At 50.7% G+C, this 27,287-nt stretch overlaps 1 protein-coding gene across 2 annotated transcripts in view; it reads left to right on the top strand.

Moving 5' to 3' along the window:
* ANKZF1 (ankyrin repeat and zinc finger peptidyl tRNA hydrolase 1) overlaps positions 1–27,287 on the top strand; it is an 803,428-nt gene that overhangs the window by 116,664 nt on the left and 659,477 nt on the right. For both annotated transcript variants that reach the window (XM_069616921.1, XM_069616920.1), the window contains exons 4-5: positions 23,381–23,483; positions 24,067–24,281. In XM_069616921.1, the coding sequence (XP_069473022.1) occupies positions 23,381–23,483; positions 24,067–24,281 (318 nt within the window). The remainder of the gene's footprint in view (positions 1–23,380; positions 23,484–24,066; positions 24,282–27,287) is intronic.

Below are 27,287 nucleotides of genomic sequence, written 5' to 3'. Positions count from 1 at the left end.
GACTTCTTCTTTTTGCACATTTACCTCCATAGTTTTCTATGGAACCCCATTCTTTTTGCGCTGTTCTTGATGCTGTCCTCACTTTTTGAAAGGCAATAAAGCCATCAGCTTCACTTGCCTTGCCATTAAGCTCATTTTGGTATGAGGAAACTGATTAGTTCAACAGACTATCAGTACTGGGAAACTAGTTTCACTTTTGAATTCTTGTGTTTTTATGAGACACCCAGCAGCTTACAGCGCAGTGCCATGGGGATACTTTTGTATTTCCCTAACTTTTTACACATGGGTTTTTTGGTTACTTTTATATGTTCCCAAAGACAAGATGCAGCAGTTACTTATTTTTTTTTTTTTGCCTCATTTTTCGTGTCCACATTTGCGTTACCCGCATATGGCTACTAAGCGTTGCTAGTGCCCTAAAGTGGCTGTGCCACAAGATTTTTCCTTCTTCTTTGGCCATATTGTAGTTTTGCCTTCTTCCGATAACTGTGGAGGAGACAGGGCCCAGGGTGGTGTGGCGATTCTGTGGATTGAGACACAGTATTCTTCTTCCGGAAAAAATAATCTTCCCAAGGTACATAAAGAGGTAATGGCTTATTGTCATTTTGATTTAATGTCCTTTACCGTCATTTTAGATCTAGAGTTGGGGAGCTTAATGTTATAAAATCTGAGCAAACCTTACCAAACGAAAGACCCTTTTTGGTATCCCAAACTAAACACCTTCCTCAGTCCCAAGGGTACAACATAAAGGAAAATGGAAATGTTGTCTTCAATAAACGAGCTTCTTCTGTAAAGGCACATTTTCATAGGCCCTCCCTTAATAACTTTAAGGGAATTGAACCTACCCTTAAAAGTAACTCAAATATGACAAAAACTAATTTTGTTAAAAGAAACTACAAGTCCCAGAATCCTAGAAGGACTGAGACAAGGAAGAGGGCTGAGGAGGCATGCAGTTGTCAAAGCCAGGCAATTGAGCCTAACAGCCCACACCTGAAAGAACTTGAGCGGCGAGAAAGTAGGAAGGAGTGGAAGGAGCTGGAACGTTGGCTGGAGTGCAGGCTGCAATAGTGAAGGCAGAAGGATGGCAAACCAAGCAGAAGTGGGAGAACAAAAGGGATGCTGAAACGTGAAGCGGATTTCACCTGCGTGTTCTGAGAGAGTCCTGTGCTCCCAAACTCTGAAGGGCAGAGGCAGCGCAGCAGAAGACCTGCAGGAGAAACGGTTTTCCACATGTGAGCCTGATTGCCCTGGTTGCCGGCCTGCTGGCGTGCCGGAGGCTGAAGCAAGAAGCAATTGTCAAGCCGATGGTCTAAGGAGTAAAGGAGACTCCCAAAGCGTGTAGCCAGACCAAAGACACCTGTTCAGAAGTAGGTTGTGGGTCCCCAGCGAGCCAGAAGCAGTAGAAGTTGTAGTAGAAGTTGGGAAAGCAGTGCGACCCGAAGAGCAAGTGTTTCAGAAGCCGGAGAGTGAAGCACAGCCATCTAAAACATTGCGTGGAGCCTTGCCGGTAATAGTAGCCAGCCCCTTTGCTACTCGCTTTAGTAGAAGTTAATCGCTGCATTGAAAATCCCCTGAACAATGGAATTGTAACACACTCCTATAAAGTGAAGCTTCTTACCCGCTTAGGAAGCTAACGCTATAAAACCCCCTTTGTTCCACTATTCGAAGACTATTCCTGTTCAAAGAGTGGTCGCGTGTCCCTTATTAAGGAGCAGGAACGCTAATAAATCAATTTCTGAACATTTAACTGTGACGATGCAAAAGTTACAATCTTTACCGTGGGTAAACTATATTAATGAATGGTTGCGTGTACCTTATTGTGATTCCCCAAGGAAGCCTGAAATCTATCCTTTTCTTCTATGGGAATACAATCATATATCCACCTTTTAAAGCTTGAAAACTACATCAGAGTGGTCGTGTGTGCCTAATTGTAGTTTTTCCTGAAAGACTGAACCTTATACTCTGTATAAAAGTGACATTTACAAGAAGTTAAATGTATAAACGACTGAAGAAGAGAATAAGCATTGCCTAAAGCCAAGAGGTACCCCATACTAAGTGTGAAGCTAACCCTTTCTCAGAGTTTAGAGCAATTCAGCTGCGTTGTGAAGTTAACAATTCAAAGCCCTAAAATACAACTGCACAAGTATTACCTGAAGCTAAGAGAGTGGCACCAAGGCTTCTGGGTAATTGTCTGGGCTCATAGCTAGGAGAAAGGTGAAGGTAAAGTTGGGGAAAGGAAACCGGCTGCTTGTAAAGACTATTGGGAACCAGAGAGAAGTAAGTCTTGAAGCCCAACCCAGTTTACTGTTGTGGTAGTTAGACAAGAAAGGCAAAGAGGCTGCTCCATTGACGAAAGTTGTTCAAATGAAGAGTGCCTTGCCTATCTGAGGAGGTTGAAGTACTTTAAAAATCTATCTTGTCTAAATATGTCTAAATATGTCTAAAAGTAATTGAAGCTATGGCAGTATGTCTACAAGCAATTGAAACTGTGGCAGTAGTCCAAAGTATTGGAACTAAAAAGGGAAATATCTGGTTGTCAATAGATGCTACATTGCTGTTGCCGAAGCCAAGGTAAATTACTGTGAGACAAAAGGGGTCTGTTCTTATGGTGAAGCAAGTAGAAATATAGCTGTTGAAGGGGACATAGCAGTATTATGAAGTCATCCTGACAAATATACCCTGTTGAATGTCAAACCTCTAATTCAAGAAGTCCTAACTGTTAACCAAGGACTGTGTAACATTAACAGTGTGGATATTGCATTTGAACTGTGGCAAATCTTCCTCTGGGAGCGACAAAGCATCGTGGCCAGGATTACCATTGTGGCTATTGTCCTAAAAGTGGATAACTTTACCCAGAAGAGGAGATTTGTTGCCATTGGAAACTATTGTTAGTGAACTTTTGCTTTGACATTAAAATCAAGAACTGAGCTAAGCCATTTCCTTTCTATGGTTGAACATTTTTCATGAAGTTGCTTTGAATCCTGGGGAAGGGAAATCACCCAGGACATTAGAAGAACATTTAGGAATTGTTAATATTATTTATTTAATAGTTTTTTTATAACGCGCCTAATACCATACCAGAGATTGGTTTTTAAGCGCGGATCCGGGATTCAAACCGGTTGCTCTGCGTGGTCTTGCTTCCAAGACCAGCGTGTTGCCCCTGTGCTATCCTCTGTTCACATAACTGTGAACAGAGTTATACCTGTTATGTTGAATTGCCATACCTTTTATTTGTGTGTTTGTTGTTTAGTGTGAGGGCAGGTATTCGGTACTAGAGTGTGTTCTTTAGCTTTTAGAGTAGGCAGGGAATTCCTCAGTAGAGTAGGGAAAGTGAGAAATGTTTATATATTTTCTTTAAGAATAAAATGGCATGTTTTGAAAGATCTTCAAACAGTTGTCCGCCTCTCATTACTGAACCCTCACACCTGTTTAGTTCCAGTCCACACCACTGATGCCAGAAAGTATGCTACTGGGGTAGATGTGAAACCAGTAGTTGTCCCTGATTGGACAACTGCTCGCTGTTTGGATGGTGCAGATCCTTACCATTGGTGGGCTTGGACTTGCTTCCAGCTCGCATTTCTTTATGAACGGAAGGCTTCTGCATCTATTCTTGAGATCTCCGTTGGAGCCAAAAATGTCTTTGCAGAAGAGCAGACGAAGTGTCCCCACATCCTCTACAGTGTCTGGCCCAGCGAAGCCCTGCTCATATACCTAATATCTGAAGACCCTCCTTGGTGCTTCAGCCCTTGGACTAGTGGGACCAAATAGCCTCGATGCTTTCTCGAGGATCTATCCCTTCAGAGCCTTCGTAAGTGCCTCTGGACTGCCCTGTGGACTAAACAGCTCTCTCATAGGCTACCTCATCAGAATTGTCACGTTCCGCGTTTTAGTCTGGAACTTTGGTGGCCGCGAGCTTGTTCCATAAATTGATTTCTCCCCGAATGTCAGCTTCCTATCTTCAAGGGAACCTCTCCGGGAGCTGCTTCTGTGACTGAGACTGGAAGGACGCCTGCCCTCGCCTGCAAACGGTGACGGTCGCTCGAACTCTCCTTACTCCATCCTGTCAAGTTTCATGAAGAGGTCTGCATCGTTAGAATTTGCATTTCTTTATCGACGGGGATTGCATCTTGCAGTTGCACCCGACCGGAAGAATTCTCGTACCTGCAACTCCTTGGCACCTCTCACTGGAACAAAGGGCAGAGGACTGCACACCCAGCGACTCTCCCCTCCGCCCCCCAGTCGACCCATCGTGATCCCTGGGGAAATCTGAGTCGTCGGGGGGCTAAGTAAGCATCAGTGGGCCTGTTGCCCCTTGTCCTCCATATGATAACACTGGGAAGAAATCCCTTTGTCTCCTAGCTCCCTCTTACTCATCTTTGGTCGTCAAACCTGGGTTGGGTATCCTGCCGCAGGGCTAGCCTTGTGTCTGGAAGGGAGAGGAGAACTTACCTTTCTACTCGTAAATTGTTATTGTACTTTTAAATAATTTGAAACTAATTGCCACCACAAGCCCATTGCATCCTTTAAGAGAACTCATGCCTGTGACAAACCTGTACTGGAACCTGTGACTTTCAGGCACTAGGCCCCATACATCTTAGGATTTGGACTTCTAAAGAAAGGGACATTGTACTTGTGACTGGTTCCTATCATTTTACTGCATCTGCATTACTTACCTGCATTGCATGGCTAAGCTATTTGATGATGCATAGTAAATGAACCTACAAGTAATTGTGTATATTTGGATCATATGGTGTTGTGTGATAATGCTACCTGCTAGTTGCATTTTTCAGTGTGTTCGAAGGGCCTACATAAATAACTGTGCTTTATAACTGACTGTCTAACCAGAATTATTGTGCCTCATTACAAGTATGCCGGTAAGTATTCCCAGTTACCGTCATGCCGGTGCCACCGGTTCCGCCAACCTGTGATCCCAGAATCACCGGATGAGTACGTGTAGTCGGGCACACGCATTCCGGCATGCAGGAAACGGCGGTACTGGCATCACGGAAACACCATCTAACTACCTAAAAACAGACAACATCGTCATCCTCGGTGCCGGTGCCTCCGAATCTGACATCACAGTGCCAGAGCCACCGGCACCGGTAACCGCAGTCTCACAATTACTGTGACTGGAAACAAAGTAATTGCCGGAACAAGAAACCGGCCGGCGGCCATTACAAAAACACAATCGATTGCAATCCTCAAAGCACAGGTGACATCCATCCCTCCTGACAAGACAAACTCTACTGTCAGCATGTCATCTAGAATCTGTGAGACCCGCAAGCGACAGCCACGCTTCTGAGCCCGAGCGCAACATGCTAGTGGACACCATTGTCCACTATGCACCAGAGCTCTTAGCAATGACCAGCGCGGGCAAACCCAGCTGCGCGAGAAGAGCATCTGGGAGGAGGTGGCCCAGAAGGTGTCAGCAGTCGGCACTACCCCACGCACAGTGCGAGACTGCCACAAGCGATGTGACGACCTGCGTCTGAGAGTATGCAACCTCCTCTCAGCCCAGCGGAGACGGGGCATTGCCCCAGGTGGCGGGGGGTGCATCCCCAATGCGCCTATTTCCCTGGGAGGAGATTTGCAGCACGTGGAGTCCATTGAAGGGGTCGGTGCTGCGGAGCCGGGACACCCAAAGAGTTTGGTGAGTACACATAACCCCAATGTAATACCAACCTCCCTGGCCCCCACTGCACCCACCACTGTACCAACATATCATAGGAATGGTAATTGCATCGTCCACAACCCCAAAAACACCCTGAATGAGCCCCATGATTGCCCCCCCCTGCCCTGGGAAAATATCCAGGGTGCATACATAGACATACACCCTGGCCACTAAACTATGACCCGGCCCAGAAATACACATAGAACCACCCAGCACCCCCAGTACTGCCAACTGAACATGCATCTGCTCTCACACAGACGCACATCACCCTGCCACAGCGTACTGCATGTGTACCCGCCATGCTTCCCCTGGCACCAAATCACAGCAGTGCTAAGCCCCATCTACACCCACAAATGATCACCGTTGCACACAGTCAACATGTGACCCCCCCTCGTCCCAGCCAGCCCGACCCCTAAGCATAAATACTCAACTGTCCCTGTAACTGGTATAGGCAGCAAGCCCATGCTTACCCCATCAATATCCCACCACTCCCCACCCCAACATCCCACAGCGTGAACGCCCCCTGCCCCAACACTGTACCCAGCAAGTGGCAGTACACCACAGCAGTATCCCCGGCGCACTACTCTACCATGTACCAACATCACACATTCTGCAGCTCAGTATGCATAACACATGCATTTGTGCACCATGCCATGTCCCGCGGCATGTCCCAGACACAGCACTGCCATGGCCAACATAATGTATGTATCTCTGCCTCATTAATCCACACTGTTCACTGACAACATATCTTTCTGACTCCCTCAGGAACATCATCTTACAATGAAGTGGCCCATGCAAGCACCTCAAGGGCCACTAGCTGACGCCAGACTCCACGCACCACAACCCAGGACACCACATCCTCCACTGCCACAGTCAACACAGCTGCAGCCATCCCGCCAACACCCGCCATCACTGTGAGCACAGCTGCGGCCATCCCGCCAGCACTGTGAGCACAGCTTCCGCCATCCCGCCAGCACCCGCCATCACTGTGAGCACAGCTGCCGCCATCCCACCAGCTCCAGCTGCTGTAGTGCCACCACCACCAGCAAAGCAGCCACATGCACATGCCCATCTATCAAGTGCAGAGGACATAGCTGACAATGGTGGAGTCGACACAGTAGAGACCAGCGACTGCAGCAGATATGAGCCTTTAGTGGACCCAATGAGCCCACAACTCCAACCCTTCCCCAGCGTTTGGGAAATGGATGGCCGACTCGGGCGCATCGAGGAACGTCAGGATGCCTTAACTGCCCTAGTGCAGCAGGACCTCCAGGAGGCGCAGTTGATGCAGGAGAGTTTGCAGACCAGTGGGCGGCGAAATGCACCTGCACTTGGATGTTGCACAACTGCCATCGTCCAGATGGCCAGGAGGTTATGAGATGGCAATGATGTCATGTCCTCCATTGCAGAGACAATGGCAATGTGCCTTCAGGCCTTCCTCGACAGACGGCCCACTGAGCAGGCCCACACACCATCCACAAGTTCCACGCCTGCAAGTTCTGTGCCCAGCAGCCCAAGGCGACGTTCGATGCGCCTGTCCTCTGCACGCAGTCACATGCCAGATAGTAAGCGGGGACAGAAATACGCCCACAACAGATGTCCCCTGCCTGTGTCTTCTGCAAGCACTACTTGGACAACATGAGAGGGTATCAGGTAATAATATCCCATATATATGGTCGCCGTAAAGAATATCGTCGGGAAAATGTCGTGGCGGTATTATTTGGGTGACCATATATATGGGGACAGGGGCAAAACATTTTTTGAAAAAAAAAAAATTACGAGAAAAAAAATAAGTTTGGGGGTTGCGGGGGTGTCCCCCGCATGTTCCATGCAATAATGTCGCCACAAAAAACGGCCATTTTTCGGCGAGATTTTTGCATGGCGAGATTTTTGTGGCGACATTATTACATGGAACCCATGACAGGAGTTGTATATAGATAGTTGGGGAGGCGGGAGTGGAGATGGATAGATGGGATGGGGCGGTGTGGGAGGGATAGTTGTGTGGAGGGATAGTTTGTATAGTTGGTGTAGTTGCACATACATTACACTTGGTGTTGCTTTGAAATCATGACTAGACATTCATGAGTTTTATTTCCTGTACAGTGCTAAGTGTGTTAGCTGTTCTAGGCCATGTGCTAGATTAGAAATAGTGGTTTTTCAGTGAATCACGTGCCTCACGCCCATACATGGCTTCCCTGCGATGTGCTAGTGGCAGTTCCTCATCACTGTCATTCTCATCCTCTGTATTAGGTGGGTACATGTCCATGCCCGGGAGCAGTGGTATGTTGCGCCTGATACACATGTTGTGCAGCATGGCACAGGCCAGGTCTATCTTTCCCACCTTCACAGGGCTGTACATCAGTGCCCCCCCCCTGATCTGCTTGGGCAGTGGAACCTTGACTTTAACAGGCCAAGTGTCTGCTCAGTCGTACAACGTGTCCTGATGTGAGCACGGTTGTATCCTTGCTCGTGCTGACTCTGTGGTTGCCTCATGAGGGTCATCAGCCATGGCATCAAGGGGTTTCCAGCATCACCTGCACGGAAGTTGACAGAAAGGGGCAAGAAATAATTGTGGGGCCTGTATCATGTTGGTACAGTTTTTATATTGGTCGCTTACAAATGCAAGTTATTACATGCGACTTGCAGAAGACGTAGCATATGTCATAGATGGGCTTGCTAACATGTGCATTGTCAATGGAAATTGTGTATGCATTGTATGTACATTTTGGTGTAAAATGAGTGATGTGAGGGATTTCTGTCTGCATTCATCAATGTCAATGGAATGACACAGGCAAACAGCAAATTTGGCTTGTCTGGGTGTAAGTGTGCCGGGGGCATTACCAGGTGGCTTGTTTCTGGGCCTGCAAAGTAGACATCTACCTGCCACAGCCGGTTTGCCCAACAGGTCAGACCCTGCCGGAGGCGGCAGACCTGGTAGGCAGAGCTGTCACAGGTGACCTCACCCAAATAACCCACATCTTCCTGTTTCTTGTCCACCTTCTTATCTTCCCCTTCCTTCTCCTTTGGCTCTCTTCCTCACCTGGTTCCCCTGGCCAACCACTGGCTTTCCTTTTCTCAGGGGAGGTGTTACAGGTGAGCAAAAGCACAAAAGGCATCTTAAGCCCCACCCCTTTCTCGTGTGCTGGTCTGCCACTCTAGTGAATGGATGCCCAATACAGTGAGAATGTATTTCAATGTCCCAGTTCATGCGAAGGCTTCCCAGCATATAGGAGATGCTGGTTTAACAGGAGGACAACTCCGCCGCCCCATCGCAGGTAAGACTTGCTTCTTGTGTTGGAGGCGGCAGTCTGGAGATGGTGCGGTTTGACGCGGTGCTCGATGCTACAAGGTTCTTTCCTCCAACATGACTGGTCGAGCCTCGGAGGACGCGTGGTTTTCGGACACTGCAGCCTCCCATTCATTTTCATTGAACTATGTCTCTGAGACTTCCAGCACCGTCACAAGCTTCCCCTGGCTGCTTCGTTGCCCTTCAGGTGACTGGTGATTGCCGGTGACTGCTGGAGGCCGTTCGCTTCGCCCGACCTGGCTTGGTTAGGTGGTAAGACTGCGGCAAGCGTGTTGCTGCTATACTCCCGTTACTTAGCGTTTGTCCTGCGTCGGATTTGTGGTTTCCTTTGCATGCTGCTGCTTGTTCGCTTGGGGTCTTGGTCCAAGAAGAGCCACCTATAAGGTTTGCAGTAGTTTTGAGCTCCTCACCCAGAGGCCATAGAGGCTGTCTCGGAGAGAAGCCAATAAGGTAGTAAACCGGGGGGGGGGCATCAGGGTGAGTCATTGACACCCTGTTTCCTGTTGAGGTGCTGTTGTATACACCTCGCCCTAGGCAGGCTATATTCCAGTCACTAACACTTTTGTGTAGTGACTGGAACACTGACCAACAATGCCTGTTACTACCTGCTACCCAAATCTATGCATGATATGTTGTCACAGCTCAAACCCCCTCCCCCCCCCCAACTTCTGGGGCAAGAAGGGACCGCTACAAAATGTACATTCTCCCTCTTATGAATCTCCAGCCCTTGGTGGGAGTAGTAGCCGATTGTCTGAGGTCCTGGCACTAAGTGCCCGCAGGAGACAGTGACTTCAGGACAAGCCAGCTCACTCTACCGAGAAAGCTGGTGAGAGGGTAGGTCAAAGCCCAGTTAGGGGTATTGTTACCACCTGCTTGGAGCCGTGGAAAAATGGGGCTTCTACTCAAGCTGATCGTGTATGTGCTATTATGGAAACGCCAGCGGAAAATGAAGTGGACGGTTCTGTATGTTTTGTGCTCGCCCTGGTCCTAGTAATGCAGACTCCCTCAAAAAAGATGAAGGATGTGACTTCCGAAGCCTTAGAGCAATCCTCGATGGTTTTAAAGGAGGCCATTGAGGATCCAATTAATTCAGGAAGATGGCAGCATATCAAGGAGCGTATCATACAGGATCTTCATGCTTGTACAAAATTGGTAGAATTCTGCACCTGCTTTGATTCTTTGGATACAAGAGTTGCTATGGTACATTCTCGGAGTGTGGTTAAACCCTGCCAAACCGATCAGACCCAGAACTGTGTTCATCAGTATTGTCAAACAAGCCCAGAAGATGCTTCTGGGTTAGGAATGCTTTTGAGGGAAACTGTAGATATGGGGACTCAGCAGGGAGAACAAGTCCGGCCTGTCCTTAGAACTGTTGCAGAAACCTTTCATGACAACACTCCAACACACTCCACATCTGTAAATAATGCTAGTGCAAGTGCGAAAATCGCAGTGCAAGTGCGAAAATCGCAGGGAAAACCGCGCACATCGATTCATGGAAGTCCGTGCACTTGAATAATCTGTGATGTGCGCTGAAAAAGGGCGCGGCGCACACCGGCGCACAGGTCATCTAACGGCGTGCGCTACGGCCACAGCGAAAGCGCACATAGCGCGGCGCACATAACAAAAGTAGGCGGATCACTGGGCGTAACACTCGGAATGGGGAACAACGCGTGAAAATGTGGGCGTCACGGGGGAAGTACAGGAGGCAAGTGCGCGGAACGCCCACACGCTCGCCTACAACACGTATTCATGGAATCGAATAGGGCAAACCAGCGCACGGGCAAAGACGCGCACAGGCCCAAACACGTCCGCCACACGAAGGCAGGCGGTAGCGTCCCTGCGCATGAAAAAAATGTGCGCCAAAATGTGCGCTAATAAAAAGCACGTATATACAGCTCTGATGAATGTCCCATACTGTGTCCCTCTAGGACAAATGACGTGCAAAGGGGTACGCGACAAACACGGACACCCGCTGGGTGAAAAATAGCGTGTGCGTGTATTTCGGGTGTGCGCGGGAAGTTTCACACGCGATTGTGCCTGGGCGAGCGGGGTACGTGTATTACTGAGGTGCGCGGGAAGTTTCACACGCGATTGTGCCTGGGCGAGCGGGGTACGTGTATTATTGGGGTGCGCAGGAAGTCTTACATGCTCGCCTACAACACGTATTCATGGAATCGAACGGGGCTAAGGCATGCGCCAAAAAAGACGGGCCAATCCGGAAACACGTACGCCAGCAGGAAGCAGGCGTAAGTCGACCCGCGCAGCATAAAAGTGCGCGCAAACAACAAACAAGCTCACATGCCAGGATGAATATACCGTTCCTGGCAGCAGTGTCCGTGGGATACAGCAGGAGGAGGAGGATAGTCGGGGCCAGAATTTTTACACCCAGAACCAGCCTTTTTGGGATGCCTGATGACCAGGTGTATGGGAGGTACAGGTTTCCACCTCACATAATACTCGACCTGGTGAGTGAGTGGGAGGATGACCTCCCATCACCCACCCTGTGCTCCCAAGCACTCAGCCCCCTGGAGAAGGTCCTTAATGTACTGCATTTCTTGGCCACTGGATCATTTCAGCGGACAAGTGCCATAGTGGGGGGGTGTCACAGGCCACGCAGTCACGCTGCCTACACCAGGTGTTGGCCATCATCACTGCACGCCCATCAGTCCACAGGCACATATACCTGCCCAGAAAACCTGCAGAAAGGCAGGCTGCCGCCCAGGATTTCTACGGGGTGGCACAATTCCCCAAAGTGCTAGGTGCCATTGATTGCACCCATGTGGCTCTACGTCCCCCCAAGGCATCTGAGCACATCTATAGAAACCGCAAGCACTGGCATTCCATCAACGTCCAGGTAGTATGTGATGCCAAGGGAATCATCACCTCCGTATATGCCAATTATCCAGGGTCCACCCACGACAGTTTCATTTACACAATGTCAACCCTAAACCGGGACCTAGAAGCTGGGCAGCATGGCGATACATGGCTGCTTGGTGAGTATAAATGCCACTGCACATGCATGCATGTCAGATACTGAGTACTGTCACAACCCCACTAATGATACCCATCACCGCCTCCCCAGGGGACAGTGCCTAAGCTCTGAGCACCCACATGATGACGCCATTTCGGAACCCCACCACGCCACCCGAGGTAAGATACAACACAGCCCACATTGCAACCCGGGGCATAGTGGAGCGCACATTCGGAGTGCTCAAGTCACGCTTTCGCTCCCTTGACCGTTCTGGCGGGCAGCTGTTATACGCTCCCCCAGTAGTGCGCAGGATCATAGTGGCAGCATGTGTCCTGCACAACGTTGCAACACGCCGGGGCCTGCCCGTGGATATGGTGGTGCCCCCACACCCCCAACCACATGCACGGCCGCTGCGCATGGGAGGGGAAAGGGCACGGGGTGAGGCGGCCGTACACAGCTGGTGGCTAATTACTTCACCTAAAATCACCCCCCTGTTACAACCATACCAGCCTGAGATTGTTCACCTGGAAGTGTTTCATTGTGTGCATCCCTACCTACACAAACACCACCAAAGCTGTGTCATCAAAATACACACTTCTATGCTGCTAAAATCATTACCCCCTTGCAAGCTACAACATGACAACAGTGCCATGTCACCCAACCCCTCCCCAGCACCGCCACCCAACACACCATGGCATGTCATGCTATGTGAGAGCATAGTAATCCCCAAAGCATTACACAAGTGTCACAAAGTATAGTGTCCCTAATGGAAACTGGCCACACACAATATTCTCCCATTAATGTATAACTAACACACATGACCAAATACTTACCACAATACAATGCAGCTACCCAACCCCAAATATAGCATTAACATGACAGTACTAAGTTAAGGTATACGTAGTCTTACAACCTGATTATGCCAGCACATCGACCACTTCCAACTGTACAGTGTTAGTGCCACGCAAATCTGTAAGTGCACTGCTTACAACATGAACTCCATCTCCAAAGTAGACGGCCTTGTGAAGACATGAGGAATGAACCTGCAAATTAGGAGGGAGACATGGATGCACAAGCACACATCAATACACCAAGCAGTGTACAATACAACAACAATATGCACTAGGAATGTATACACAGCATTGACTACAGTCTGCCCACACAGGTCATGGGAGTCCAACGTCACTGTGTAAGTCACTGTCACTTGGGCACACCCTTTGCAAGCACATGGAAACGGGAAGCAGGAGGGGTGTGTGTCTCACGAACCCAAGCATCTAACCCAAACTCAGGACAAGCCTGCATGTGCCCAGCCGGAATACAGTGGATGCCCACGGGAGCCACACAAGGTAACACACTGTAAAAAAAAATCAAAAATGGCCATGTGGTGGCCGGGGGGGTGGTGGAGGCCACCCAGGAGGTCCGAGGACAGGGTGCACACCAACAGCCACCTGTGTGGATGTTGGGAAAAAAAACACCTCCATGGGCTCATGGCCTGCACGGCTACGCTATCGTGAGAGAATCGCTGTGGTCGCTCTCATCACCCTCTGCTGCTGGCACAGGAGGTGGTGGTGCTGTGGGAGGCAGCCCACGCAAAGCCCTAGTCTGGTCCTCCATGGCAGCAAGCATCCGGGTGTGGAAGGTCTCGTTCTGGAGGATTATAGTGCGGAGATCCCCATGCACCACCTGATGTGATGCCCGGACCTCCTCCCGAGTTGCCTGCATCTCAGCTGAGAGCGTACGTGTGAGCCGCTCCAGCTGCTGTTCTGTCCTCAAGTTAGTGGAAGCCTCAAGGTCAACAAGAGTCTCCCTGAGGTGATGGACTTCTACCCTCAGGGCTTCCCTGGGGCTCTGGGACTCTATAGAAATGGCTTCCCGCAGAGTCTCCAGTGCCGCCCGTCTGTCCCTGTTGGACGCCAACATGTCCTCCCTGAGTGATTGGCAAATGGAGTCTGTTGCCTGCTGTAGTTCCTCCATCTGCCTTTCAGGGGGGACAATGGAAGTGGCCACCCTCTCCATTGCTTGAGCCATCATCTCAGATGATGCTGCCTGTTGGTTTGCCATACCGTATATGGATTGCTCCCATGCGGTATTGCCGGGTGGCGTACGGCCACCGCGTAGGCGGGCACCACACCTGTCTGGGGCAAGGCGAACTGCGCCTTGCTGTGCCGGCACTGCCTGAGGCTGCAGGACTGCATTCCCCCTCTGATCTGCTGGCCCAGGAACAGGATCAGATGTTGCAGAGTGTGACCCTGCATCCGTAACCACCAAAGGCGGCCCTACCAACACTGACATCTCCATAGAGGGTTCTACCCCTGCTGCAGGTGGGTTGGACAGAACAGAATCCCTGCCAGAAACACTTACCTGCAACGCCACATAGGTCTCATCATCCGAATCAACATCTGAATAGAGGTCTGAGGAGGTGCACCCAGAGACACCCCTGGAGAGAATGGTCTGCAGCAAGAGTGGGTTCTCACCCACCACCACACCACATCCCCCACTGGTGCCCGTTCGTGCCTGAGATCCCTCCTGGGTCTGCACCATCTCCTCAACCTCAACAGCATCAAGTGCGTCATCCCCTGCAAAAACATGAAAGACAAAGAATGGAAACAGGCATTAGCACCATGGCACACGATTAGGCCTGACAAGCTACTGAACCAGTACTTGATTGACACATGTCCCACGTGACTATAACCCTCCCATGCATGCACTGTCACTGAGTTAGAAGGGGAGGCAAATGTCAGACACTGATGACACCAAGATGGAAGAGCAACACATTAGCTGCATGCTGGCTAGCAGTGCCATCACACATTGGCCTGTGAGTGGCATGTCCAATCCACATACATGACACATGCCATCACACAGATGCCATGTACCATAGGCATGTCACATATGTGACAATATGGCTGAGAAATGCGTAGTAAAAGTGGGGGAATTGAAACAATCGGCCTGAATGAACACTGAAAAATACGGAACAATGTTGTTGCAAGATGCCACTTCAAGGGCAACTGGCGTGATGTTGCGCAAATTGTCTACTGTGGGCAGAAGGGATACTGTAATACCCAAATCCAGGGGCGCAGAATGTTTAGTATGAAGCACATGGGTGACCCAAACCACTCAGGCACACACACCCTCACCTGGCACTCAATCAGAACCCCTCACACACACAACATACACATGGATCACACACACATGCATGTGCACTCACCGGACAATGCCTCGTAATCTGGCAGTTCTCCCACACCTTGGATCTGTTCCTCTGTGACATAGGTCCCAGCAACATACTCATGTAGAGTGAGTTCAATGTCCTCTGGTGGAGACCCACCTCCAGTCACCAGAGTAGCGGCATGATTTGAGGCCAACTTTTTCTTTGCCCTGCGTTTAAGGTCATTCCAGCGCTTGTAGCAATCACCAGCTGTGCGCCTCACAGATGTCTGCGACGGTCTGCCAGTGTGCCTGACGTCGAGCAGGTGTGGTCTTGCACCCTGCAGTAATCAACATTTCGCGGTCCTGTGCGGACACATGCTGCACAAGTGCATCACGTTCGGCATCATTGAAGCTAGGCTTCCTTGACGTGCCGGACTGCGTAGCCGTGTCTGGGGTATCAGCCTGTAGTGGACGAGCACTCTTCCTCATTCTTTTGGAAGGTGGTGGGGATCGTGAGTGGCTTATGCCGCTCTGGTCACTAGGGGCAGGAGCATCGGTGGACTGGGCAGTAGGAGTGTGCGAATGCACACTGACCATAGGACTTGGTGCAGGGATTGGCTGAAGTGAGATGTTGGCAGGGGGAACGTCAGTATGATGGCCCGGGACCGACACTGTCCTGGCTGGGAGAGTCAGAGCTGGGGTGGATGGAGCTGCAGCTGCCCCTGCAGCCTCCCCACCCTGCCTACTCGGGGCAGCAGATGACCTAGCTGCCCCAGATCCACGTGGCCTGCTGACACCAACTTGCACCACCACACGTGGCCTAGACTTGCTGACCTGGAAGTCAGCCTGGGAATCTTCCTGTGCCAGGTCAGGTGCCACAATGGGCCGGACCAACAAGGGCTGAGCTGGGATGGTGTCAGCCACGTTTCCCTCAACCATGGGGGGGGGCATGGGTGTCCCTGATTGGTCCTCCACAAATGGGGGGATAGGGGCACTCTGCAAATCCCGGCCACGTCCCCTACCGCGCCCACCACGCCCACCTGTTGAGGCTCGCCCACCTTTGCCTCCCTTACCGCTTGCTCGCCTCCCAGCCATGGCACTGATGTTGTTGTGCGTATGGGAGTTGCAGTAAACTATTGTCCTGGGCAATTGGGGGTCAAAGGGGTAGGGTACTAGATGGAATTCGTACCCTAGTGCACTAGCAAGGCTGTCTGTGACCCCTGGGGGAAGATGACGGGTCACGCAACGCACAGGCACCCCAAAAACAGAATATAACGTGCATGCAACCCCTCGTAGACCATGTGCGTGGAAAAATGAACCCGCACTACGCTGTGGCACCCAGAAACACAAAAATAAGCGTATGCGTGTTACACGCAGCCTACAATGACCTCTGAAGGGGTACGCGACACACGGGGCAAGCACAGTTGGTAAACACGTGCACGACTCACTGTCTGCCTGGAAAAAGAGTGTGAAAAAGACGTGCGCGTTGGCAACACCCCCGCCAAAAGAAGAATTGTACGCTGTCTGAGGAAACGGGCCCAACAGAAAATCAGAAAAAGCTGTCGGAGGTAACAGGGAGTACAAACTAGAACCGCTGTGAAGTAAATCGCGTGTGAACCGACAAGCAGTACAGAATTCACCCACTGGCTCTCCACGAAAAGCACGTACAAGGAAATTACGTCCTACACGTACCTTTTAAACCGGCCCACACGTCCAACGTCACTTCCGCGTGTACGCGCTTGGGCCCTTTCCTCCAATTACACGAGCTGACACTCGGACGTGAAGTTTTTGGACTTGCACGATGATCAAGCACCCGTGTTCTGGGAAACACCCGCGCGTGTCTCGTCACGGACGCGCTTACGCTCTAAGGGCCTTTGGTCCAATGAAATCGCGTACGTGTGCTGACGCGCTTACGCGCTAAGGGCCTTTCCTCGAATTACACGCTGACGTGCAAGATTTTCACGTGCCAAATCACTCCGTATCAAGCTGGCCACGCGTAAGCACACGGAAGACCACGCTCCTGCCCAGAAGGCCGAATTACTGCCCCCCCAGAGCCTCGAGCACGCTCCCACCTGCCATCTGCTTCTGCCTGACTGCCTGCTGCCCACGTGTCCTGCTATTTGCTGCCTGCACGTCAGCCAGGGGTGCAGTTGCTGTGACCACCCCTGCCGGAACCGAAGACTCCCGACTGGGATTACATCGCTCCACAGCCCAGCCCCAGGACCCAGTTGCCCACCCACTCCTGCCTATGGGGTTGCCATGTCGGGCACAACACCATCTGGCACCACTGGCAACCCCCAACCAGGGAGGCAGAGGGCCACCAGCTTCACTGCCACCGAAGTTGGTGTCCTGGTGGAGCAAGTCCTGGGGCAGTATGATGCCCTCTTCAGAGGTTTGCGCGCCGACAAGGAAGGACGGACCAGGATCTGGACGGACATCGTGAATGCCATCAACGCGGAGGGGGTGGCAGTCCGCAAATTCGAACATGTCAAGAAGCGCTGGGAGAACTTCAGGTCCAGGACCCTCAACAAGGCCCGGCGCATCTTGAAGCCAGCGGATGGTAAGGGGGACCGGGGCCACCTGTCGGAACATCAAATGAGGATCCTGGAATGCATATCCCCAGCACTCCATGTCCAGGTCCTTGAGAGGCAGTCCCGTCTGGAGTCGAGCGGTAAGTGTACATGCATACTGATTGTAAGCTGTGCGTGTGGTGGTGTGCCTGTAGTGTGCAGGTTGCACATGTGTTTTTGGAGGGCCATGTATGGATGTGTATGTACAGGGCCGTGAGGCTAACACATGCAAGTCCTCTCTTGTGTGAGACACATGGATGGTGCATGTGTGTGTAAGCTTGCATGCCAAATGCAGATGTCTGAGCACACATGTTTGACTGTGTATGTAAGTTGTCATGGTTGTGGTGTGACACATGGATGTCGGTTCCAGCTGCATGTATCTGCACCGTGTACATGTGCATGTGTGTGTATTTGACAAGGGTGCAACAGAAATGCAACATGGATGCTTGGGACACTGATATGTAGGAGACTGATTGCCAGATGTGACATGGATGCAATTCTCATCACTGCGACAGTTGGTGGAGGTGTACACATGCATGTAAGTGTGGTGGCGTGTGTGCATGTCTAGTGCACTCCCTGTGTTTCATGTGATGTCTGGCTCATCTTTGGCTGCTCATGCTGTTGTATGTGTATGGATGGTGCTGGCTGTTGCCATATGGCTGTGGAATTGCTCATGTGTGTGAGTTGACATGCCATGTGTGTTGGGGATTGTGCTGCCATGTCTGAAGTTTGACACTGCCACTCATGTCCAACTGTCATGTGTGTATCAGTCCATTGTACAGTGTCCTGATGCCTGTCTCCTATCTCTCCCTGTCAGCAGCGTCAACTGATGAAGAGGGTGGAGGAGGTGCTGTGGAGAACAGCGGCGTGGATCACACCACCAGCCGGAGACGCAAGGCCCGGCTCCCCTCCCAGGTTGTCATCTTGTCGGGGAGTGAGGAGTCCGGTGCTGCGTCCCAGGCCGCAGCTGCCGAGGGAATGTCCAAGAGGTGGAGGTCGGAGTCGGACTCCTCGGCAGCAGAAGGGGCAGCTGAGACCCCACAGGGTGCGACGGAGGAAGATGGCACAGAGTCATCCAGGTTGGTGGGGGGTTTGGTGGAGGAGGAGGCCGTGCAAGGGACAGACACGGGGTCTGGAGGTGGGGATTCCACTGGTGCCAGTGGTGCAGTGCAGGGGCAGGGACAGGAGGCAGCACAGGCCGCCGCGGACATGCCTGTGTGTAATCCTGTCCCCGATCCTGTGACTGCATCATCCCGCACCAGCAGGGATGCCTACGTCCAGACCCGTTTTCAGGGAGGGGATCCGCTTACAACAACTGGCCTTCCTCTCCCTGCAGACGTGGCTATCCAGGAACGGGTTGAGCCTGTCCTGGGTGGGTTGGCGTTGCGTCAACGGGCCATGCGAGGTGACCTGCAGTCTTTTCATGGGGAGACTGCACGTCATCTCGAATGGCTCGTTGACCACGTCAGCCTACTGGGACAGCCCACCCAGGCCGGATTCCTCCGTTTGCTGAGCCTTGCTTCGACCCCCTCCTCACCTGAACCCCCTATGCGCCAGTCGTCCTCCATGCCATCTTCCCACCCATTTATCACCTGGGTACCCTGTGGAGCTGCCTCTGACCGTGCGGCCAGGCTGGTGGAGGACACATCCCTGCCACAGTCGGGAGTCGGACGTCCAGCAGGGGTGGCCACCTCAACAACTGTACCCCAGCCGGAGGAGGATGTGCAGGCAGCAGGAGCCAGGGCACAGGCACAGCAGTAGCAGCAACAAGGTGGGAGCCATGATGGCTCGGGGCCTTCGACATCGGAGGGGCAGGCATCGGCCGGTGGGCAGGAGGACCCAGGACGGGAAGTGTCTTCCGTGTGGCAGCGGTTGAGCCATGCTATAGATGCGGAGCGGCAGCGGGCGGAAGAGGCACGGCTCACGATGGTCAGGGTGGAGAACTACATGCAAAGGGCTCTGAGGCGGGCCGAGTGCCTCGAGGCAATTCGCAGGGACCTGGGGGTCCGGATGTCATCGTCCCTGCGAACCTTCAGGGCCATGGAGGAGGTCCGCCTCCGGGACATCGAGCAGGAGTTCGATGATGCCCTGGCCCGGGAAATCAGGAAGTGAGCCGTCGGACTAGCCCGCTGCTATTGTATATATTTAATTAGTGTTAGGTTTCCTTTTGGTTTTCTTTTCATTTGGGGCGCTTGGACAATGCCCCACCTTTTTGTATATAGTTCTTTTCTTAGGTAGTTTCTTAGGTAGGTTTCATTTCTTTCGTTGGGCTCATGGACCCTTGAACATTGCTTGTACATAGTTGGAGATTGGATTTATGTGGACTTATTATTTGGATTTCACCATGGAGCAATGGATTTTACTTTTTACGTTTCGTTTGGATTTGATTTGGTGGTCGGAGAGTTTGGACAATGGCTCATTTGGATTTCTTTGGATTGCTTATACTTTTCATTTTCTTCTTTTTTTGACATGCTTATCATTTCATGTTTGACATTTTTTATGCTTTAATTTCATTACATTGATTTTGGTCATAATACATTTTTATATTTTACTTCCATGTGTGTAATTTGCTCATTGGGTTCATGCATGTCAAAATGTGGGCTTACAGTATCAATGGCAACCGGTGTGTGTGTGTGACGGACATGTGTTGATGTACATAGTTGACTTCTGTCTTGAGATGGACAATTCAGTGTGGGGTGGATTGGGAAGATCATTGCGTGCCAGGACTGGGGTGGCGTGCTGTGGTATTTTGGTGGACATGAGGCCCATGATTGTGCATCTTCATGTGATGTTGGGGGGGACATGTGTGGGGGCCTGCTGGCAGGTGCCCCTGACTGCTGGGGGGTGGGGGTGCAGAGGGACATGTGTGGGGGCCTGCTGGCAGGTGCCCCTGACTGCTGGGGGGTGGGGGTGCAGGGTGACATGAGTGGGGACCTGCTGGCAGGTACCCCTGACTGCTGGGTGGTAGGGGTGCTGGGGGACATGAGTGGGGGCCTGCTGGCAGGTGCCCCTGACTGCTGGGAGGTGGGGGTGCTGGGGGACATGAGTGGGGGCCTGCTGGCAGGTGCCCCTGACTGCTGGGGGGTGGAGGTGCAGGGGGACATGAGTGGGGGCCTGCTGGCAGGTGCCCCCCACTGCTGGGGGTTGGGGGTGCTGGGAGACATGAGTTGGTGATCATATTGCAATGTGACATGTGGCTTGGCTGGGGTGCATGCACATGGTGGATGGGCTGCCTGCGGGACATGACATGGGGTGCAGGGTAGTCCCCTGTGGTGTGGGCTGCCTGCAGGGGCCGTGGAGGGGGTAGAGGGGACACCTGGGAGGACCCACACTGCCAATTCACGTGTAGGACTCCCAGCACACCCCTGAAATACACGTACTGAGCCCTTTCGCGTGTGAAACTTCCCGCGCACCCCTGAAAAACACGTACACAGACCAATCGCGTGTGAAACTTCCCGCGCACCCCCGTAATACACGTACCCCACTCGCACAGGCCCTTTCACGTGTGAAACTTCCCGCGCACCCCTGAAAAACACGTACCCCGCTCGCACAGGCCCTTTCGCGTGTCAAACTTCCCGCGCACCCCTGAAATACATGTACCCAGCCCAATTGCGTGTGATACTTCCCGCGCACCCCTGAAATACACGTACCCAGCCCAATCGCGTGTGATACTTCCCGCGCACCCCTGAAATACATGTACCCAGCCCAATTGCGTGTGATACTTCCCGCGCACCCCTGAAATACACGTACCCAGCCCAATCGCGTGTGATACTTCCCGGGCACCCCTGAAATACACGTACCCAGGCCAATCGCGTGTGAAACTTCCTGCGCACCCCCGTAATACATGTACCCCACTCGCACAGGCCCTTTCGCGTGTGAAACTTCCCGCGCACCCCTGAAATACACGTTCCCCGCTTGTCGTTTGCTGTTTGGCAGTCCTGTAAACTGGTCCAGGGTTAGCGCAGCCCTTTGCGCTGGATTGGGGATTTTGATGGCTTTTCCTTGCGCGAGGGTCGTTCTTGGGGGCGTAACTGACGCTGCTGCAGGGTCGCTGTGCCACGGCTGGTTTTGGAGGTTGAAATCCATGAATACGCTGTGCGCGGAAATCGATTTTAGCGCACGCGGCTGGCGCAGACATTTGCACGCGCACACTGTGCACCAGCCGCGTGCGCCACTTTTGTGCGAAATTCTATGAATTACCCTGTATATCTGACCCATCACATCATAAGGATATCCATATAAGAAAGTCCCATATGGCGAGGATAGTTAATCCAACCCTAAGGAGGTTCATTATGGATCCCAGTAACATTATACTCACTATTGTTGAGAATCCTAAGGAACCAGAGTCAAGAGAGGCACTCAAAAATAAAATCCTGGCCTGGCTACATCGAGTGGGCCAAACCTGTATTAGACTCAGGACCTGAGAGCCCCCTGGAGGGTACAGATTAGTAGCTAGTGCCCTACAGGCAATACAGACTGTTTTGTCATAGGATGTGGTCGAAGTAATGTACCCCTGTTTTTGAACCAATGTATACATCTACAGAATATGTCTTCTTACACCAATGAGAATTATTTTGAACTGAGTATTATGAACTATGATTCTTTTTCTTGGCTTCCTTTATGATTGGTCGTGTATGTTGTTTGATTTATTACATGTTATGTTTGTGTTGTATGTTTTGTTGGCGCACTGAGGCCCACAGGCGTGTTCAGCTTATATAAGAAAACGAAACTAAGAGGATTGTACATGTGTTTTTTTGCGTGTGATGAGATCGCTGTTAACTGGCGGAAAATGCTCCCATGTCGCTGGTGGCTCCATCTGTTTCCCAGGCACTGGGCTCACTCAATCCCCCACGGCTGTGCACACTGGCCCTTGAAGTCCTACTGGTCAAAAAAGAAACTGGTCTGCAATCTGCAGTACCAGCTTGTGGCCAGAAGAAGTGGTTCACATTTCAAAGATGCAGGCACAGGTAGAAGCGACAGGGACTGGTGCCCACCCAACTTCCACGCCCCATCTCTGGGTTCCTTCTTGTATTGCTACTTGTTAAAGTCTCCCTCCCTTTTGATGTCACTGTGACTTTGAAGTGTCATTCTTTATTTGCTGAGGTCCTTCTTTTTTGGTTCTCTTCTTGCTGGGCTCTCGTTGGAGTCAAGTTCCCTCTTGATGAGGGATTGTTGGCATGAGATCACTTATTGCTGAAACACAATGCTGAGGTAGTCAGTGCACTGAACACAGTTGGGACCTATTGTGGCAGTGCCGGGTGCCTTTCAGTGATAACCCGTTCACACTACATCCACATAGCACTGCAGAAAAGTAGAGGGTGATTTCCCTGGTTGCATACTGATTTTGATGCTGTTGTTCTTACCGGTTGTATAGGGCTTGGATCCACAATAGGCTCATATGTATATTTCGAAAGGCAAGTTCGGGGCTGCACGTGAGGACTTTTAACTTCTAACTGCACCACGTGGAGATGGATACTGGTCATGCACAAGATTTCTTTATTTGAGAATTGACCAATGACACTTAAGAGAACTGCATATTTTAGAAGATTGTGGCTTTATTATTTGTTTGCAAATTCATAGAGATTGACATCTGATGCAAGTACATTCTGAGGCCCTTTCAGGTTATCTGGTGCATTGGCACTCTTGTGAACGCTTGTCTGCTCTATATGTCATCTACCCCTACAGAAAGTGTTGGTGACACGCTCTCCTTTCTCTTTAAGACTGAACACTACAAGCTGGACTGGCATCGATTTAACTTGAAGCGACGACTTGTCAGTGGAGCCTACATCACTGCTGAGGAATTTGAGGACCGTACCCATGCAGGTGCGAACACTGGATACCGTCAAGGGTGGGAGACATGGGGGGTGGGTTTGCACCTGTTTCCCCACTTGACTCCAATATGCCCACACACCTCTGAACTCCACCCAGACTAAAGTGTGGGCTTATAGAGTGAACATCTGTGGTCCTATGGGCCCTGTGTGCGCACATTAAGGAGGAAGAGAATGGGTGCCTAGCAGTTCATGAGCTGCTTGGGCTAGTGCAGGTGAACTGTGCATGGAGCATTCAGGTGACGGGGGGGTTGGGGGGGCAGTTATGGCATTTGCAGGTAATACGAACATGTGAAGGCAATTGTGGACATCTGTGTTCCAGAGATGTGGTAGCTGTGGTCTTGTGCCTTGACACACCTTTTGCTGCATAGGCGCATTATAAATACCCAGTAAATACAATAAATACATGTCTGGGTTGGTTAAGTCGATCATGTGTGGACAAAGTGTGGTCACATGCCTGTGGTTTCAGGGAGCATGTATGTTGATGTACATCCTGCCATGCACGTAATGGATTCCCTGCGTGTGAACGCAATGTTTGTTTCTAGTAACTATTGCTGCTGTTTTCTGCATCTCTGTAGGGGACCTTTCAAGCATATCTGGTTCCGACTCTGATAGTTCTTCTGAGGATGAGCAATGTGATCCGCCAGTCATGAGTGGAATGGAGGTCAACACAAACCGAACAAAAGTGCCCAAGCCAATCCAGCAGCCTGCCCGCCAGTCCAACAAACTCCTGTTTCGAAACTCTGAGGGCCAGCTTCTAGCGGTTTACCACTGTGTGCTAGGTGCAGCAAAGGCAAGTTGCTGCATGTTTGTGATTTCGCACTAGGTTCTGGGAAGGCAAATTGAAGCTCCCTTGAGTATCGTTTTTTATGCTGTATGCTGCGATCTAGAAAGACAGGTTGCAGCTGTTCGTCTATATGCTGGTTACTGGGAAGGCAATCAAGTCTTGTTTATTCACAAAACACTTTTGATGTGCATTGCAAAAGCACATTTTCTTTTTAAAAATTATTTTTATTGCCATTTTCTCAAATAGCAAACCGTAACACTCTCCCCACCTACACCCCCCTGCTCCCTGTTTGTCTCTTTGTACAACATTGTCAACATTGAACATGAGCTAACAACACAAAACCCTCCCTCGCGTACAGCTGTCACACCCCCTCTCCCTTTCTCCACATTTCACCTTTAGTCCTCCAATTTTATCGGGACCCTTCTCGTCCCCCCACTCTGTTGCCACTGTATAATACACAACCACATCTAACCAGGAATCGCCCACCGCTGCACTTGCTCCCTCTCCCTCTCCTCCCCGTGCCTGACTGCCCACCGTTCGCCCCAGCTCCACTCCTGCTTCCCCCTGTCGTGCACCTTGCCTCCCTCCCCTTCTCATGGGGGCTTCAAATCTCTTGTGGAACATAACTCATTTATCCACTGTAATCCCTCCCTTCTTCCTGTTCTGGGTCCCTGTTTGCCTGCAATATCTCCAGTTCTGCCATCTCACATCTGCGAACATCTGCCCTCCATTGCTCCACAGACAGTCCCTGGGGTCGTTTCCATGCAATGGCTATTTGTCGTTTGGCCAGTACCAATAAAAACCGAGTTCCGCGATTTGTGCTACTTTCGCCCCTGATAATATGCCCCACACACACACACACCTTCGAGCACATTCCAACTTGGCACTCAATCCGTTAATCATTGAGATGACCGCTCCCCAGTAGCGCTTAATAACCCCACACCCCAGAGCATGTGCCAATGCCCTACAGGCCCTGTCCCACAACGTGAGCAATCAGGACTAAGGTCACTGTTCATAACGTGGAGCTTTGCCGGTGTAACATACACTCTGTGTAGTATATTAAACTGTATCAGTTGAAATCGAGCCTTTCTCAAAACCTTATGAACCTGCTCCCATATTTTCGCCCATTCCTTCTGGCAGTATCCATCCTCCTCCCATTTACTTTCCACTGCTAGTTCTTTCAGGGGAACCTCGCTCCTCACTGCTTGATGAATACAGAAGATTGTGTTCCCCCACCCCCCATCTGATCTAGCAACACCTGCATCAGTGGACTTGTTCCTGGTTCTTCTGGTATCTCCTTCCATAACTACCACCCCATATGTTAAGAAATGCCCCCTTGAAATCCCATAGCGTGCGCTCCACTCCTCAAATGTCATCGGTTTTCCTCCTTCAAATAGATCCCCCCACCATTCAGCACCCCTTCTCCGGCAACTGGCCCACCCCTACCCTCGCTATAGCTTGACGCAGCTTTAAGTCCGCACTCCATGGAAGCTCCCTGCTATACAACCCTGCAACCCGCCTTTTCCACATCTGTTTCTTCCACACCACCCTGACCGTCTGAAACAGATTTGTCGTCCCTCTGCCCTCTATCGTGCCCCATAACAACTCCATCCCCCGGTAATGCGTTCGAAGGCACTGCACCAGGAGAAAAAGCAAATTTTCCTATTAACCATACCCCTGCTGGTTGTTCCATAACACTTTATAGCCACTGGCACACCAGGGCATGAAAGACCTCTTTATTGTTCTAGCCTGGGAACAAATCTGTGTACACTGTATGACCGCTTGAGAAAGCTTTTCTCTGGAAGAGCCCATTTTCTCTGGAAGACCCCAGAAGTGTGGGTTGCTTTGTCAAATTGGCACATGCTCTAATCAGAAGAATAACAATCTCTTGCTCGAGCATTACTAACTGCAAGGGAGTGTAATCGATAATGACCGCTTTCAGGATGCCACTCCCACCACTCTTGCCTCTGAGTGAATCCTTCACCTCAAATATAGGTCTTTCCGGCTGCAACCTTGATTGCATAGCCCAAACCGGTGATGTATATCCCAAACGAAAATGGATCAACAGAACTCCAATCAGAGATTGATACAGTTGGCTGCTACTTGCCGTGCATTTCTTAATCCTTAACATAATTAAAATGCATCCTAGTCAGAGATTAGTATTTCGTTTTGTGACGCACAGAGGATGATTCAGAATTTGACCAGGGATCAATTGCTCAAATCATGACACTAGACACTATTCCCTGTCCAGAGGTGGGTGACCCAAATCTACTCTAGGCAGATAATTCAAACTTTGACTAGAGATAAATAAACAAGACCCTAGATGGATAAACCAAATATGATTATTAAAGTTTTTATCAGAGATTGGTAACCTGAATTTGAATCGCAGTGGATAACCTGCATTGATTAATACCCCAACCCTAAATGGAAAACCGAAATGCATCGGAATCTCATCTCTTTATGGAAAACCCAAGATCTGATTAACATTTGCAGGCGATGGAAAGCTTCCGTCCCTGGCTAAGGTGGGAAACGCAACCTTCCAACTGCCATATATTACTAACATTCTGGTCTGATGGATGCTACCCAATTACAAGCCAAAAGCTCGAGAAACCAAAACTGGACCCAAAATATATAACTGAATACGGAACGAATGAGCTGTGATGCAGAGCCCATAGCCTGATTAGAGGAGCCCTAACTGTACCCTGTCTAGGGATAGAGAAGACTGGGTTTTAAGTCTTGAAGTAGGGTTATCCATCTCATCTAATTGCTTTCCTGAAAGGAATAACTGTACCCTTACTAAAGCTGGATAAAATAACCCTTGACTAGAGATGTAAAACCTGTTATGCAGTTTGTACAAAAGCAATGGGCATTGTGACAAGACAAGTCAGCTGGCCTTGTCAAGAGGGGACGAGAATCCCCCTCCACCAGGGGTGATTTGAGGAGAAATTTGAAATTGCTGTCGAACCGCAGCAGTGAGCGGCCACAGGGAAAGAAGCTGCATCCGTACGTGGC

Source organism: Ambystoma mexicanum, chromosome 9, assembly GCF_040938575.1.
Source record: "Ambystoma mexicanum isolate Mex_15411 chromosome 9, UKY_AmexF1_1, whole genome shotgun sequence".
NCBI lineage: Eukaryota > Metazoa > Chordata > Amphibia > Caudata > Ambystomatidae > Ambystoma > Ambystoma mexicanum.
The sequence above is the reverse complement of the archived record's forward strand: the minus strand, read 5'-3'. Positions and strand labels throughout refer to the sequence as shown.